This window comes from Pseudochaenichthys georgianus, chromosome 19 (genome assembly GCF_902827115.2).
Source record: "Pseudochaenichthys georgianus chromosome 19, fPseGeo1.2, whole genome shotgun sequence".
NCBI classification, from domain to species: Eukaryota; Metazoa; Chordata; class Actinopteri; order Perciformes; family Channichthyidae; genus Pseudochaenichthys; species Pseudochaenichthys georgianus.
The window spans coordinates 269715-285427 of NC_047521.1; the positions used below are offsets into that span (position 1 = coordinate 269715).

At 43.5% G+C, this 15713-nt stretch overlaps 1 protein-coding gene across 1 annotated transcript in view; it reads right to left on the reverse strand.

Annotated features, from left to right (window-relative positions):
* Positions 1-4266: 4266 nt before the first annotated feature.
* LOC117464740 (rho GTPase-activating protein 23-like) overlaps positions 4267-15713 on the reverse strand; it is a 113053-nt gene continuing 101606 nt past the window's right edge. The window contains 13 exon segments of the mRNA XM_071206841.1: positions 4267-7463; positions 9212-9243; positions 10713-10797; positions 11363-11407; positions 11500-11625; positions 11701-11790; positions 11877-11950; positions 12162-12240; positions 12352-12504; positions 13602-13714; positions 14644-14747; positions 15045-15106; positions 15192-15494. Of these exon segments, the coding sequence (XP_071062942.1) occupies positions 6501-7463; positions 9212-9243; positions 10713-10797; positions 11363-11407; positions 11500-11625; positions 11701-11790; positions 11877-11950; positions 12162-12240; positions 12352-12504; positions 13602-13714; positions 14644-14747; positions 15045-15106; positions 15192-15494 (2229 nt within the window). The 3' untranslated portion in view covers positions 4267-6500.

The window sequence follows — 15713 nt, forward strand, 5'->3', positions numbered from 1 at the left end:
GCTTGTTACATATTTTGCGGTCTAGATTTCTTAATTTGTTTTCTTTTTTGCGTGTGTTACCTCGAGGGCCGTATCAAATTGTCTCGCGGGCCGTATACGGCCCGGGGGCCGGAGGTTCCCCACCCCTGCTCTACATTAATACAAATGATCCCAATACGTATGATTGTATGAACTATGAAAATATCTTAAAATCAATACAGATGTATTTATTATAAACGTTAGTCCTTAACATCTATCACTGTGTATATCACCATTCAAACATCTTTTAAAAGTTGAACAAACTCCACACAGCTCAGTAAAGACTGTGAGATGTTGACTTTATTTGATCATTTCAGTAAAAACTAACGTTCATATTTCTATTTTTGATTATAATACTGATGAACATTCAAAACAAAGCACTTTGGCAAGTTGCCACCTACGTTTTAAAAAGCTTAATAAGCACCGTAACTTTCATGATATAATTTATCGGTCATAATCAGTTGTTTCCGTGAACGGCCGACTGTTGGGTGACAGCAAATGCTGAGGCTGCAAGGCATTGTGGGGCAGCATTTTCTCCTCTCCTTTCGGTGAGGGAGGTCCAGTGGTTCCTACGCTAAAGGAGGTTATAAAGGAAGTTTGAAACCTCCTTTCCTATCATCTAGAGTCGAGATGATAGGCCGTTCACGGAAACAACCGATTATGACCGAGAAATTATATCATGAAAGTTACGGTGCTTATTAAGCTTTTTAAAACGTAGGTGGCAACTTGCGGACCGGCTATACAAGGTTTTGGTGAGTAACACGAGTGTACTGTGTAACGTTAATGTACGCGACTCTGGGATTTGTAGTCTTTCTAGTTGTGTATTTTTCATAGTCTTATATTAATATATATATATATATATATATATATATATATATAAATTATTTTTTAAGATTGACAAACATCATATGTGTAATTCATGGCACAATTCAAACGGGATTGAAAGATAAGTTTTCTCTCTCCATTGACTTCAATACATGATTTTTCAGAAATAAGGTCCCATGGGGAGGAAGTAGATGGGCGTGACTTCGCCACTCTATGAGAGTTGCTCATTGGCGCATGATGATAAAATGGCCCAACTTTTCAATAGAGTGGCGAAGTCCCTCCCCTGCCGGTGGACCTCCATGGGACCTTATTTTGGAAAAAATCATGTATTGAAGTCAATGGAGAGAGAAAGATTATCTTTCGATCCCGTTTGAATTGTGCCACGAATTACACATGATGTTTGTCAATTTAAAAGATCATTTTGAAAGTAAAAAATATATAAATGTGTCGTAAAACTGTGAATTAACAATTTTTTTTCGTGTGAAGCGCTCAATGAACTACAACTCTGGTCTTGCATACGTCACCAAGATGGCCATCACGTTAGTTTTTTCATTAAACCACAATACTACGAAACAGAGCTGTTGATCTCAGCAAGTACTTTTTTAGCGTGTCATACAACATGAAACAGGCCCGGCCTCAGCCTCTCAGCGACTTTGTTTGTTTCCTGCTGTCGCTACAACTGTAGTTCATCCTCCCAGTGAAACGGAGGCTCATCTGCCTGCATTCCTTCTGCTATCTGCTTGAAGGCAGTGCAACTGCGTATTCCAAGTGGCGCATCCAGGTCCCCCCCCCGTGATGGGAGAGGTTAGGAAGACATCAAACTGCTCCAAGAAACAAGGAACCTTGTATTATAGAAGCCTCTGAAGCCCTCGCTCGTCCTGCAGGGTTGTCTGCTTGAGCCCACTGAGCAGAAAGATGAAGAGAAGAACCCCCTCTCAGCAGAAAGGTGAAGAGCAGAATCCTCTCATCTCGATCGACCTCGTGCCTCCTTGCCCGTGGCTGGGGGTGCCCTCTGCAGCCGGAGGGTGTGACCCTCTCTCTCTGACCCTTGGCCTTCAGAGCTGTCCTAGTTATTGGGTTAACACTTGATAGAGATGTTTTCCTGAGTGAAGACAACTCAAAGTAATGGATTAGCACATTATCATTCAATTACTAAAATAGGATAGGCCCCTCAGAATTATTTGGGAGCCTTCCTGACACATGCACATGCATACATGTAAGGTTTGTGTTAGTCATTTAACATGCAAGAATCATATACTCATCAGTCCAAAGCAGAGACATGTTATTTTAAGTTAAAGGTGAGCTAGTCAATGTGGATATAACCGCTTCTCAATGATTCTAAATGTTATAATAATTCACCTTTTACCTTTTGATAAAAGATTAGTTTATCAGAAATACATTTCCTCTTCCATAAAACATAGGTTTGAGAAATAAATGTTCCAATATAAAAGCAATTACAGTGTGCTTCTTGTTTACATTTTCCTCTGCACACTCATTGTATGTATGCACCCCGGACCGGCACCAGTACCTCCAGCAATGTAGGGAACGTTCCTCCAGCAAGGTAGGGAACTGTGGCGCATCGGGAGATGCACGCACCTCGCACTGCCCCGACCTTACCAGCATAACGTAGAAGACGGTCACAAACAACGAGTGCTTTTAGACCATCTCGTTTTTTAATAGAGACGGCGGTGGTGTGAGTTAAAGATATAGACAAAAAGCTGTGACTTTCTCCCTCTCAGCTGCACTGCTCCAGCCACCCAAACACGGGGGGATATTTACACACACCCGCAGCTGCTGCTGGAGCCGTGTTCACAGAGGCGATGGGGGGAATATCTCTGGCTGCTTCTTTTTAGCTGCTGTGTTGGCCGCTGAAACCCCCAGAATTCTGCGATTTGTCCAATACAAATCTTTACATTGCTTTCATACAGAAGCTCCACTTTACTGATGTATTTCTTTAAGGTTTCTCCAAACATGAGCTGTGCATGCTTGTATGGTACTTCCGTCCCGAGCAGCATACACAGAGAAAATCAGCCAGGACAAAAAGTCACCAGACAATGATTCCCTGGGTTTACTATCCCCAAATTATCATCAACCAAAAAACGAAACACAACCGCTCAGTTTCACAGGTAATTTTAGGATAGCGTCAATCACAGATTCTGCTAAGGCAATGTCCAAATGTGGATTTGAAATTACACTTACCAGTTCTGAAGATTTGTTGGTATCCTGCCGACAACGCCAATTTGTAAGGGAAACTACTGCAGCAATGGAGAGTCAGGACTCAGAGAGACACGAGGAGAGTTGGAGCTTTGTTCACATCACAAGGAGACATTCACATCACAAGTCACAGCAGCCAGAGACTCTGACTGCCCTGGTGGGTTGCCATGTCAAATCTGCCCAGCCTCTCTCGCGATAGACCTTTTAATAGTTTACAGAGAGTTAATCCACATATTGGGGGATGGTGCGTAAACACCTGGGAACACTGGAGATATCTCCAACATCTGGAGATCTTAGGCTCTGTGACCGAGAGTTGACCGGTCATAAAACTGGGAACAACACCATATGACTGCATTAGCACATTCCTTACGGAGACAACAGACTCAGGGTTGGTTATAAACGTCAACAGGCAGAAAGGTTAAATATCTAGAAGTAAAGACAGAATTATTCTCTAACACTTATTATACATCCATGGCCCCTCCTCCAACACACACAAACGCATACATGACCAATGAGGGCACGAGATAAGTTTGTGCACAGATGGAAGGCTGACAGGCAGGTAGGCCATCCAGTTATTTTAGCCGGGCCGGCTAAAATGATTGGTCATGCTTTTTACAGCGCCACGGCTTCCACAGATGAAATGTTATGTATTTATTGTCAAAGCATTTAATATATTCATTGCTATCGGGATGTTAAGATCATTCCATGGAATATAACAAAAAGTGTTTCTGAAATAAATTACATACCCCACCTTTAACACAAAGTGAGTTAAATCACATTTATAACTGTTAAGAGATAAATACAAGATACTTCAAATATATAGTTAGAATATAGTTATACAAGTGTGTTAAGCTCATTGTAAAATGACTTAATCATGAGTTTTATTGTTGATTTAGGACAATCAAACATGGTCTGAAATAATTTCTAAATCCGTTTTTAGCCTCTATAAAGTTATACGGATATTCTATGGCAGTTATGATGTGAAATGTTAAATTGATCAATGCAGGTGTCTGAAATTATTTTTGTATAAGTAATGTTCATACGGTGCCTTGGCATAATCAGTTTCAAATTCCGATCAAGCCTACGCTTCCCATAATGCAAATGGTCTTTCATTTAAACCTGCTTATATCTTAAACTTCACATGCACACAACATTATACAACTGTTTCCACAGAAACTCACATGTGAATCAGAAAATAAGCACACCACGTTTTCCAAAACAAATAATTTAATATATTATGCATAATAATTCTATACACAGGTTAACTTAACAAGGCTTTGTACAACTGTTACAAAATTGGTCCACGCACAGTCACCCACGTACATAAAGTCCATGCACAGGGGCACAGAGGACAGACTGTAGATATGATTAAGACACACAGTTAACGGGAGCAAAGATAGTGACAACGTGGAAAGGAAGAAGTATCACTCAGGTAAGACTGTGGTGTTTGGATTTAAGGAGCTTATTCACCTACTTGCAGTAACACTGATATCATGTATAATCAGCCTCACTGTGGCACAGGTCACTTCTTGGCTCAATTTCTGCTGATATTGTACAAACAGAAAAAAGATAAATCATTTTGGCATGACGTTGCATAGCTGCCTTAAACGCTCCTCCACACACACACGCACACACACGGCAGCAGGACAGGCTTACACTTAGCATACTTAGCACTCACTGAAATATCATGCACACATGTTTTAGTCCATGGAGGTTTTGGCATAATGCCCAAGTCCCATCATCCAGGGGGGTGACTGGGGGTCCCTGCAGGACCTCAGGAGGCTTTGCAAGAGCTTTAAAGGGCCGAGCAGTAAACTGAAGCTTCCTCTGAGTCACTGAGCTGCACTCGGGGCGGCAGGTTGGTTGAATAGGTTATTTTTGCCCATGTGGGTATTGTCAAAGACATCATAGGAAGACAGCAGCATGTACGGCACTTTGCATAAGACCTGTGGCCGAGTGTCTTCTGGTGAGGCAGCAGGAGATTCATTTCAATCATCTCATATGGCTTTTTCTCATTTCAAACCTCTTTTACATTTACAACTTAAGGGTTTTATTCCAAAAAAATGTTTAAGAAATATATAATAATGCCACTATGTGTAGGATGTAGGACTCCTTACTTTGGCACCAGCTAGTGGTTGTATTAGGAACAGCACTGTAAACGATTGAGATTGTTCCAATCAGAATCTCTTGAGAGATGCTTTAATAACATGGTCACTGTTATTCATTAGTGTATGCTTTTTGTTGTTGTAATTTTAGAGGTTTTACTTCCCTGGAATATATTTAGCCATACATTTGAAAAGACAGATACATCTGCTCTGCATTATTCTTTTTGATATGTATATCTCTCATCACCCCGTTCACTTCATCTAAAGAGATATTTTGCCACATTTTCCCAAGAATCATTCAATTAAACCACTTTAGGAAACAAGTGTATCTAATTATATTGTTGTAAAGCCCCTGTCGGACCAGCATTTAAAACAGCAATATTTGGCCATGTCAATGGAATTGTTGTGGAGTCACTTGTTAAATCCTTGAATTCTCACTGGTGACTCTTCAGGCGATGGTCATAAGGACGAGTCAGCTGAGGAGCAGAAGCTACTGCAGATTATCAGCTGGCGCATTTTCAACTTTAAGTCAACCTCTTCTCAACAACTGTGTGAACTTATTGACCAAGCTAACTGAAAATTAGCAAGTTACCTAGCTAAGATATCTATTGTGACTGACAAAAGGTAGCATGGCTGTTTTTTGTTAGCATGTTAGCTTGTCAGATACAGTATTATATATAACCCTCACCAGTATAGGCGGACATTGGGAAAGATGCTTAACCTTCAATTGCTCTGTGGCATGTCTGGTGTGTTGTAGTGTCCGCTAAATGACATCTAATGTAATGTAACGCAACTATCTACGGCAGTGGGGTGGATCCCACCACACAGACAGTGGGGTGGATCCCACCACACAGACAGTGGTGTGGATCCCACCACACAGACAGTGGGGTGGATCCCACCACACAGACAGTGGTGTGGATCCCACCACACAGACAGTGGTGTGGATCCCACCACACAGACAGTGGTGTGGATCCCACCACACAGACTTTTTCCCTGAGAACTGTGATCAGATTTTTTTGATGTGTAGTTTTCCTAGATCAGCTTACCTTTTTCAGCCCTAATGTTCTTTTGAAATGTATAACGATATACGATAATAAAATCTACAGTTATTTTGTAAGTAAAGGGTTAAAGATGCATAGCTTCGATTTGAGTTGAATAGTGAATCCTATGGGTTTCACATGTTTTAAATGACGGTGATATCATTTTGGAATGAAACTCTACAGCTGCTCATAATATCAGAGACCCCTAAAGCAACATGCTGTGTGTGGAGGCAGTGACAGGCGCTCCAGTGTTGTGAGTAAAGGGGGGGTGCATCTCATCCATTAGTGGATGAGACGGTTAAACGACCACCGTGTGACGCCGCCACGCTCTCGTCTTGTCCCGGGGGGCCAAACCCGACCTCCTCAGGACCACAGGGTGAGCAGCAGGTGAGGACGAGGAAGAGTGAGGGGGAGGATCTATTTCCTGAATTGACCCAGGACCTACAATTAATCCCTGAGGAACCCCAACACGTGCAACCTGACCCGGTGGTCCCTCAATGACCCGGATCACCTCCACCCTCTCTGCTCTCCACCCTCTCACCCTGTCCTCCCCCCTGCCCAGCTCCAGGTCCAGATTCATGGACACAGCTCTGGTCCTCTCCCCTCTTGTCTTTCTGTAGTGGACCGCAGCGGACTGGTTCCAGTCGGGCTGCTGGGTCCCATAAAAGCTCGGAGACTGGTAGAGGCTGGGAAGCCGGGTGGGGCGGATCCAGAAAGGGACTATGGGAAGTCCTCTGGCCTGGTTGTGAGGCCTCACATTGGAAGAAGAAGACTCTGCTGGGGGTCTTGGGTAGGTGGTCTGGTAGTGTTGGCAGTGGAAACTGTTTGGACGAAGCTGCGGCACATTTCGAGGCGGGGTGGTTCTACGCCTACTCTCCTTTTCAAAATGTTTTGCCGCTTTTCCTGCTCCACTCCCCACTTCCTGTTCAGACCCTTCCTCTGCAGCCACAGAATGGTTTCCCTCAGAGGTCTCTCTAGCTTTCACCGCCGTTTCCTCTTCAACCCTTTTTTCTTTTTTAGGGAAGGTATGTTCTCCCATGGCCGCCTCTTCCTTCCTTCTCTCCACTTCCTCCTCCCCCCCCTCCTCCTGTCCTCCCCCGTAGTTGCTGGTTTTGACAGGCTCGTGCTCGGAGTCCTCGTCGGCGCTGTCGTCCTGCAGGTGGGTGCTTAGGCTTTTCTTACGTTTGCGGGTCACAGCAGAGATTATGGACTTGGATAGGAAGTCCCTGGCATTCAGGTCCTTTTTGGAGAGTGATGAAAACTGAAAAGTTAAATCACAGTCACACAGAGGTTGATGAAGCCATATCTAGGAGCTTATATTATTTAATAGTTATCCATCTATTTTATTGTTCTGTTTTGTTTATAGTAAATCTTCCTTTTAATTATTATTTAAGTTGATCAAATAAGTTGTACTATGCCTCTGTTTTTGTAAAGGCAGCCTTTGGGCGCCGGGGGAGGGGAGGCCTGCTCATTATAAATATGGGATACAGGTGGTAGTGAGGGGCGCACCCGGTAGGCTTATGGTTTTTTATCATCGGGTAAGAAGGAAGAGAAAATGCTTGATGTGTTGAGGAGGTGTCGGCGTTCTGGAACCTTTGTGGGAAAAGTACCGCAGTGTGAACGCGGCTATTGAGAGGCGAAGTCCCTCCCCTCATGGGACCTTATTTCGGAAAAAGTATTGAAGTCAATGGCGAGAGAAAACGTATCTTTCAATCCCATTTGAATTGTGCCATGAATTACACATATGATGTTTGTCAATCTTAAAAAATAATTTTCATGTAATAAAAATCAGTTTGCCGTAAAACTGTTGAAATATAACACTATGAAAAATACGCAACGAGAAAGACTACAAATCCCAGAGCGTAAGTGATGTCCTGATGTCATAATTGTTTTCCTCCACTAAATATAAGAGATAGCTAAGGTAAGATAACTTTAACAAGATGCCTGTGTGCTTTGTACCAGGTTGTTATCATACCAGCAATGGGTCTTGCTCGTTCTTTCGCTTCCCGTCTGATGAAAGGACCAGGAGTGCTGGATCATGTTAGCTAACTAGCTAGTAGCAAGCACGTTAGTTAGCATTACAGCCTTAGCCTTGTCATTTTTATTAGCGTAACATTAAGTAACCCAACATGTTAAACAGTAGGAGTAGTACTCATATTTCGTGAACCCTTTGAAGAGTACTGTCACACCGGTGTGATCATTCTATATACATCTTTTAAGCCCGGATGCCCCCGGGGGAGACATGCTAACGCTAACGCTACATTAGCATTGGCGATCTTTTCTACTTCATGCTATCTGCAGAAATGGTTGACATTGAACATTAAAAAGATCAGGCAGTTCAGGCAGAATCGAAGGCAGGCAGGCAGCTTTGCATGACATTCTTCTGGACGTGTTTCATTATGGTGATAGTGAGGGTAGTCAATCCCTTTTTTGGCAAGACAGTAGTGACGGCCATCTTGGTGACGTGTGTTGTTGTGCGAGACCAGAGATGTAGTTCATTGAGCAGTTTCACACAAACAAATGTGTTACTTCACAGTTTTACGGCAAACATTTTTTTTTTACTTGCAAAATGATCTTTTAAATTGACAAACATCATATGTATAATTCGTGGCACAATTCAAACGGGATCGAAAGATAACTTTTCTCTCCCCATTGACTTCAATACATAATTTTTCCGAAATAAGGTCCCATGGAGGTCCACCGGAAAGGGAGGGACTTCGCCTCTCTATTACAGCTGGTGATGTAGAGCTTCATTTTAATAACATTATATTCAGCTGCTGGATAACTTATAAGTTGTTTTAATATTTGATATATATTCTTTATAACATAATATAATTGAATACTCAAGTACAATTTTGAGGTACTAGGACTTTACCCAAGTACCGTAATTAAGTAAATGTACTTTGTTAATAGCCACTACTGCAGTCGAATAATGGACGCTCCATATTTCATATTCCAGAATCCATTATCCTTTTCCCAGAATAAAGAAGTAAGGCATATCTTGCTCACCTTGGACTTAAGAAAATTGCTGGTGGTGGAATCTATGAGGAGGGAGAGATGGGATTAGAATCATGTTATCCCTGGACACAGGCTGGTAGTAGTGTTAGGGGGGGGGGGGGGTCTAATCACAGCAGAACTCCAGACATTACAGGAGGATTCATCTTCAGAACCAGGCAAACAAACAGTTCTCACTTCTTTGATTGAGGTTGCATAAATGACCAGAGTGACCAGAGTGGTGTGGTGGTACAGAAGTCACGTTTCAGTTAATGTCTGGGTTTAGGATCGCGGTCAGGGACAATGGGATTGTTGCATTAAAGTTAGTTTATTTTTAACCGACAGTAGTGCCAAGTGTCAGAAACACACATAAAAGCTCTTGATCGGGGCCCAGCATTTTGGACACTGGCAACTTTGTTAAACTTTTTTCTTCATAAAAAGGAACTTTTTAAAACAGTTCTCTGTTCTACTGTACGAACAAACAGTTTCCCAAAAGAGGACTTGGCTTAATGAGCTAACTTTAAAGCATCTCTTATGCTACGTGATGGCCCCAAAAGTGTTACCACTTTTTCTCTTACAACGATGTAACTCGGAGACCCCGTCCTCTCCTACACCACCCTCCCCCTCCCTGTCACAGCTGAGCAGGACACCAGCGCTGCCGCTTCATGGTGTTACCATGGTGAGTCGGACATGCTTGTGGTGCTTGTGAGCTTTATGCATCACGTGCATCAATCTACACACTGTGTGTTTTTCATGCACGGGGACCCCTGTACTGTGTCAGCAAGACATGGGCATGACGCTTCAACGGTGGGAAAGTCAGACAGACGGAAAGAAAAGGAATCCAAGTGCAATAGAAACACCAAACACACAAGAGGAAGACCTGGTCCTACCGAAGAGGCTGATCCACTGTCTCAGCTACAGAAGAAGAGGGCAGAGAGTCCGGAGAAAAAGAGAGAAAGTTGGAAAGAGTAGGAAACATCATGAGTATACACAGCCAGAGAAATAACTGGAGAGTAAAGAGAGCTACTGGAAAATAAAGAAAGTGAGACCAACAAGTACATTAAGAGTAGAAAATAGAGAAGCAATTAAACATTAAAGTTGAATTGGCATTAGTCATGTAAGGCTTTATCTTTGGTCAACACCAGCAGATAGCAGAAGACCCAGATCAGGGGTCAGTTTAAATGAAAGATATCATTTCACAAAGCAATTGGCCAGATTGCGTGAGGGGAGAGACAGGCTTTGGATTTCTCTTCCAAATCCTTTTTGAAGTAATTGAATTTTATTTTGTGAGTGCCCTTTCACACAAGGCTTTCCAAAAGTGTGTTGGTGTAAAAGCATGTCGAATAGTGACATATTTAATATTTATGCGTATACATTTCTTGATTTCTTTTCTTTTGTACAGTCCAAACTTGGCACCTTTATCATAATTTCAACTGAGCTGAGTTTTAGTTAAGCAGATGATCCTCTCGTAGTAAACATGCATCTCTCATGCCACGCATTAAATCACAGTTCTCACCTGAGGCCTCCCCCGGCATGCCCGACCTGCCGATGTTGGACAGCAGATGGTCGATGTTGGGAACAGGTTGCATGTTCCGCTTGTCCTGCGGGGTCCGTACACGCACACACACGCACACACACACACACACACACACACACACACACACACACACACACACACACACACACACACACACACACACACACACACACACACACACACACACACACACACACACACACACACACACACACACACACACACACACACACACACACACACACACACACACACACACACACACACACACACACACACACACACACACACACCATGTATACATCACTTCATGAGACATTACATTGACTTACCTGCATTTCCTGGAGACTTATCCTAACCTTAACCATAACCAACACATGCCTAACCCTAACCCTAAACCTAACCAAGTCTTCACCCTAAAATGAATGATTCCCCTCATGGGGACCTCCAATTTGTCCCCATAAGGGAGGCGAGTCCCCACACGTGACTGTGTCAACAGATGTAGGTCCCCACAAGTATAGTAATGCTAGACCACACACACACACAACGGAAAATAATACCCAAAATAGACGTACGAATGAGGACGAACACCCCCTGTATTTATGACATCACTCTGTGGGCTCACATACCTTCTCTTCGTTATCGAGCTCTCCGTCAGTGAAGAACCAGTCATGCTGTTGGAGCAACACAGTATGAATGATAACACAAACACAGCACAATGAGTGGTGCAGTGTTTCTGCATTAGAAGGCAGCTTCTCGATCTTACGTGCAGGATGAGTGTCTCTACTATCTTGTAGCGGTCAGGCATGTGGATGACCATGTCCGTCATGTTGTCCTCTGACGTCCTAACCAGAGTGGGACCGAACACCAGGGCCAGGTTCCTGGGCTCCATCTGGAAATCATCTCCACGTTAAGATCATGTCTGTCTTAAAGAATGCTCGTGTTCCCTTAGAGGCGGAGAGGTTACCTTGTTCTTGTCAGCATTATCTGCAACCTTCTTCAGGTGACCCACCAGGAACTTCAGGGTGTGGTAATAGTAATCTGGGAGGTCATGGAGCTGCAGACGGAAGGATGGATGAATATAGAAATACAAATATGTATAGTAAAGAAGGGAGAACATATTCATTGTTTTACGACACATACCAGTTTCTTCATGGTCTTCAGTCTGTCCTCTGCATCTTCTATACGGTTGGCATCGATGAAGTCAATATATTTGTCTGTGGACAGAGTAGATGTATGACTACATACAATACAAGGCTTTTATTTTTTAGCATTCAGTATCATATATATATACAGAAAGAGGCATTAAATGATGTTTATTTGTATACAAACTGGGAAAAGCATCCAGTTGCTACTTTTATAATGTGCACGACAGAGGTTCGTTATGATTCCTGCTGCGCTTCACAATGAACTGACGAGAGGACTCACCATCAGTGAAGAGAGGCTCAGGCAGTTTCCGGAAAAAGGATTTGAGCAAGCTGCTGATCACGTTCAGGTCCTGCCACCTCTGTTGAGACACACAAGAGAGGGGTTAGTGTCTTCCATGAAGCATTACACATACACCACTCTGTCCTGATGTCCCTCAGTGACTCTTAGTCACGGCTCCAGTTGCACGTACCTCCTCAGCTGTGTTGATGTCCAGGCCCTTGTCCAGGTGCTCCTGCAGGTTGGACACCATGGCGTTGTTCCCTGGCACGCGGTAGATCCCGGTGTATTCCAAACCCGTCTCCTCCACCACCCCACAGCACATCTCCACTATCAGGGGGACGAACTGAGGACAGACAGGGAGAGAGGGACGTGTCGGAGTTAATGATGGAGCAGTGAAGCAAATAGAGGATGTTTGTGATGAAAGTCAATTAGAAAGAGAGGCAACAGATACATGACTTCGGTCAGTGTTGAGAAACACAGAGACATGCGTTTCTAAATATAATGGCCATATGAAGTGATGGCTAGCCCAAGTTCACACCCTATTTTTTCGACGATTCATTATTTACTGCCTTTCTTAGACATGTATCATATATTTAATATATTTATAACGTGTCTTTGAAAATTCTACATTAAAACATGCAACCTAATACCAGTCTAATGGGTCTGATCCAAAGTTAATACACACTTACCTCAACTTAGTAAATGATCCTGATTTGGCTGAAGGGCCCTTTAGGCACGTGGCATCACTGAGGTGCATGTCTCTCAGTACTGCCTGGTACAGGTGGTTGTGACATCAATAGTATTCATTCATTCATTCAAGCATTTGACATGACAATATAAACTATAGTTTGAGACGTTACATGGCTTTGCCTTCAATATGCAAGACATTCAATAGATAGTAAGTTAGAGTCCTGCTTAGTGTCAGCTCAGTTTGTCAGGATTTAATCCTAAAAGTATTGATAATCTTTTAATTAAAGAACTCTAGGGTTTCTTTCAGTAATTACTTATGAATTGATTTTTCGAATATGAACGGTTCTCTTTTGTTATTTGTCATGTCTCCATTCAGAACCCCAAACAAAGACATTTATATCTGGGTACTTCTTTAAAGGAAGAAAGATCACAAAGCCTGTGGGGGGGGGGGGCAGTTCTCTACCTCTCTCAAGTCAAACATGTTCTCGTCTCACTCTGATTGGTCAAGAGGGGAAAACCACAAGCTGCTCTCATAACTCTTAATTAAGAGCCAACAGGTGATCTTAATCCCCTCCAATCAGCTTAGGGAATTGTAACATTCAGTAAAAGGAACGGAGAACTGGCAAAGACGTACCAAATAATGAGGGACTGCTACAGACTGACATTATCTTTTAAGACAGTGAATTCCTGTTATGTGTAGGCTCTGAGCCGTGTTGCTGTGGCTGCTCATAGTTCACCCTGAAGGCTCACTTTGTGGCTGACAGCAGGCTGACAGTCCTCCAGTCTCACACCGAACGCCTTTGGACTGCCCGTCTTCTTCGCCTTCTTCATGATGCTGATGCCCCACAGTGCCTTGTTGTCATCTGCGCGCGCGCGCACACACACACACACACACACACACACACACACACACACACACACACACACACACACACACACACACACACACACACACACACACACACACACACACACACACACACACACACACACACACACACACACACACACACACACACACACACACACACACACACACACACACACACACACACACACACACACACACACTTCAGGGGACATTACATTGACTTACATGCATTTCCTGGAGACTTATCCTAAACTTAACCAGAACCAACACATAACCCTAACCAAGTCTTCACCCTAAAATGAATGATTCCCAGCGTGCACACACACACACACGCACGCACGCGCACACGCACACACACACACACACACACACACACACACACACACACACACACACACACACACACACACACACACACACACACACACACACACACACACACACACACACACTTCCTGAGCTAACAAGGACATGTGTGTTCATTTTAACATAGAATAGTGCATTTTCTATCAATGGCATTTAAAAAACAAAACACAAAGTGATGATTCAAGGTTCATCATCAGAAGCTATAGTGTAGATTTATAACAAAATTCAGTGCCAATCATACTCTGAATTATTACTAAAATTCAGGCAAATGCTAACGGTAAATTACATTTGAATTAGAAACTAACCATAAGTCTTTATGTCCCCCTCCAGGTATGTTTTAAAGTAGGCTAAATGTACAGATGATTCATGTTTGCTTTCAAATGGATTTCTCCACATAAAAGATATAAAGTTAATATGAAGGCTTGAATCTACTCTTTCTCCCTCATTGAGATGTGTACTGGTACCATTCCTTTTGGTACCAGCACACATCAGAGCCCCCTGTGATCCCTGCCAGCCCTCAGCACTCTCTGTCCTCTGGGTGCATGGTGGACTCACCAGTTCTCGCCCGGTTCACTGAGGCGTTGTCAGTCTTAGCAAGCAGGAAGGGAGGTATCATGCGATGTGCTCTGGGAGAGGAGTCAGGCTTACTGCCTGTCAGACTGCACCCAGGGAGACAAACCAAGACAGAAGAACATCAAGTACGCTGTGATTCGAAGAGGTGTGAAGAGGACGTTTATACAGATTTCAGTAACAATATCTTTCAGTTCTTTATAGAAATGGAATGATGACCTCAGATATATGAATAAAAACACGATGGGGGTTGTTTTATTTTTGGTTCATGGTATCTGCTCTCAGTTATTGCCTCGGACAGGCCTCCAGCCCTGAGCAATAGAGACCCTCCTCACACATAGGATAAGGGACAGTGGCGGTCTGATCCTGACCTGACCGGAGCTGACCTGTGTTTCCTGTAGTCGTTCAGCTTCTTGTTGATGAGAGCTTGTCCTGAGAAACCGATCTCCTAGAGAAAGAGGAGGGGACAGAAGAGGTCAGGATGTGTGTGTTTGTGTACATTCCATGAGAGTATGTGTGTATGAAGACCCCACCTCGTTGCCGGTCTTGCTGTTCTCCCTGATGACCCTGATCCAGGCCAGCATGTCGTCCCGGTCCTCGGCCTGCAGCAGGTACTCGCAGAAGTCCTGCGTGGTGAGCCTCAGGGTGTGCTTCCTCTTGGTCTCACTGTAGGCGATGTCGATCAGGCAGCCGCGGATGCTGATTGGAGGATGTTCGTCCTGGCCGGGCCCCGCCCCGTGCAGGACGGCCTCTCGCTTGTCCTTGTAGAGGAAGAGCGAATGGGAGCGCAGCACGGAGAAGACGCGTTTCCATGGTCGCATGCCACCTCCTACTTTCTACAGCAAGGACATACAGAGACAACAGTCAGCCCATCGTTGCATAGCAATACTAACTTTAACAGGTAAAAGGTACAGAGAGAAATGTGTAATCAGGTTATCAATACATTGAGTTAAAATTGATCAATGCCGGATCAAATGTTAAAATACATTATGAGATAAAGAAGGACATGTCCTGCGCACGGCACACATTATATTCATGATACAATAGCCTCTCTT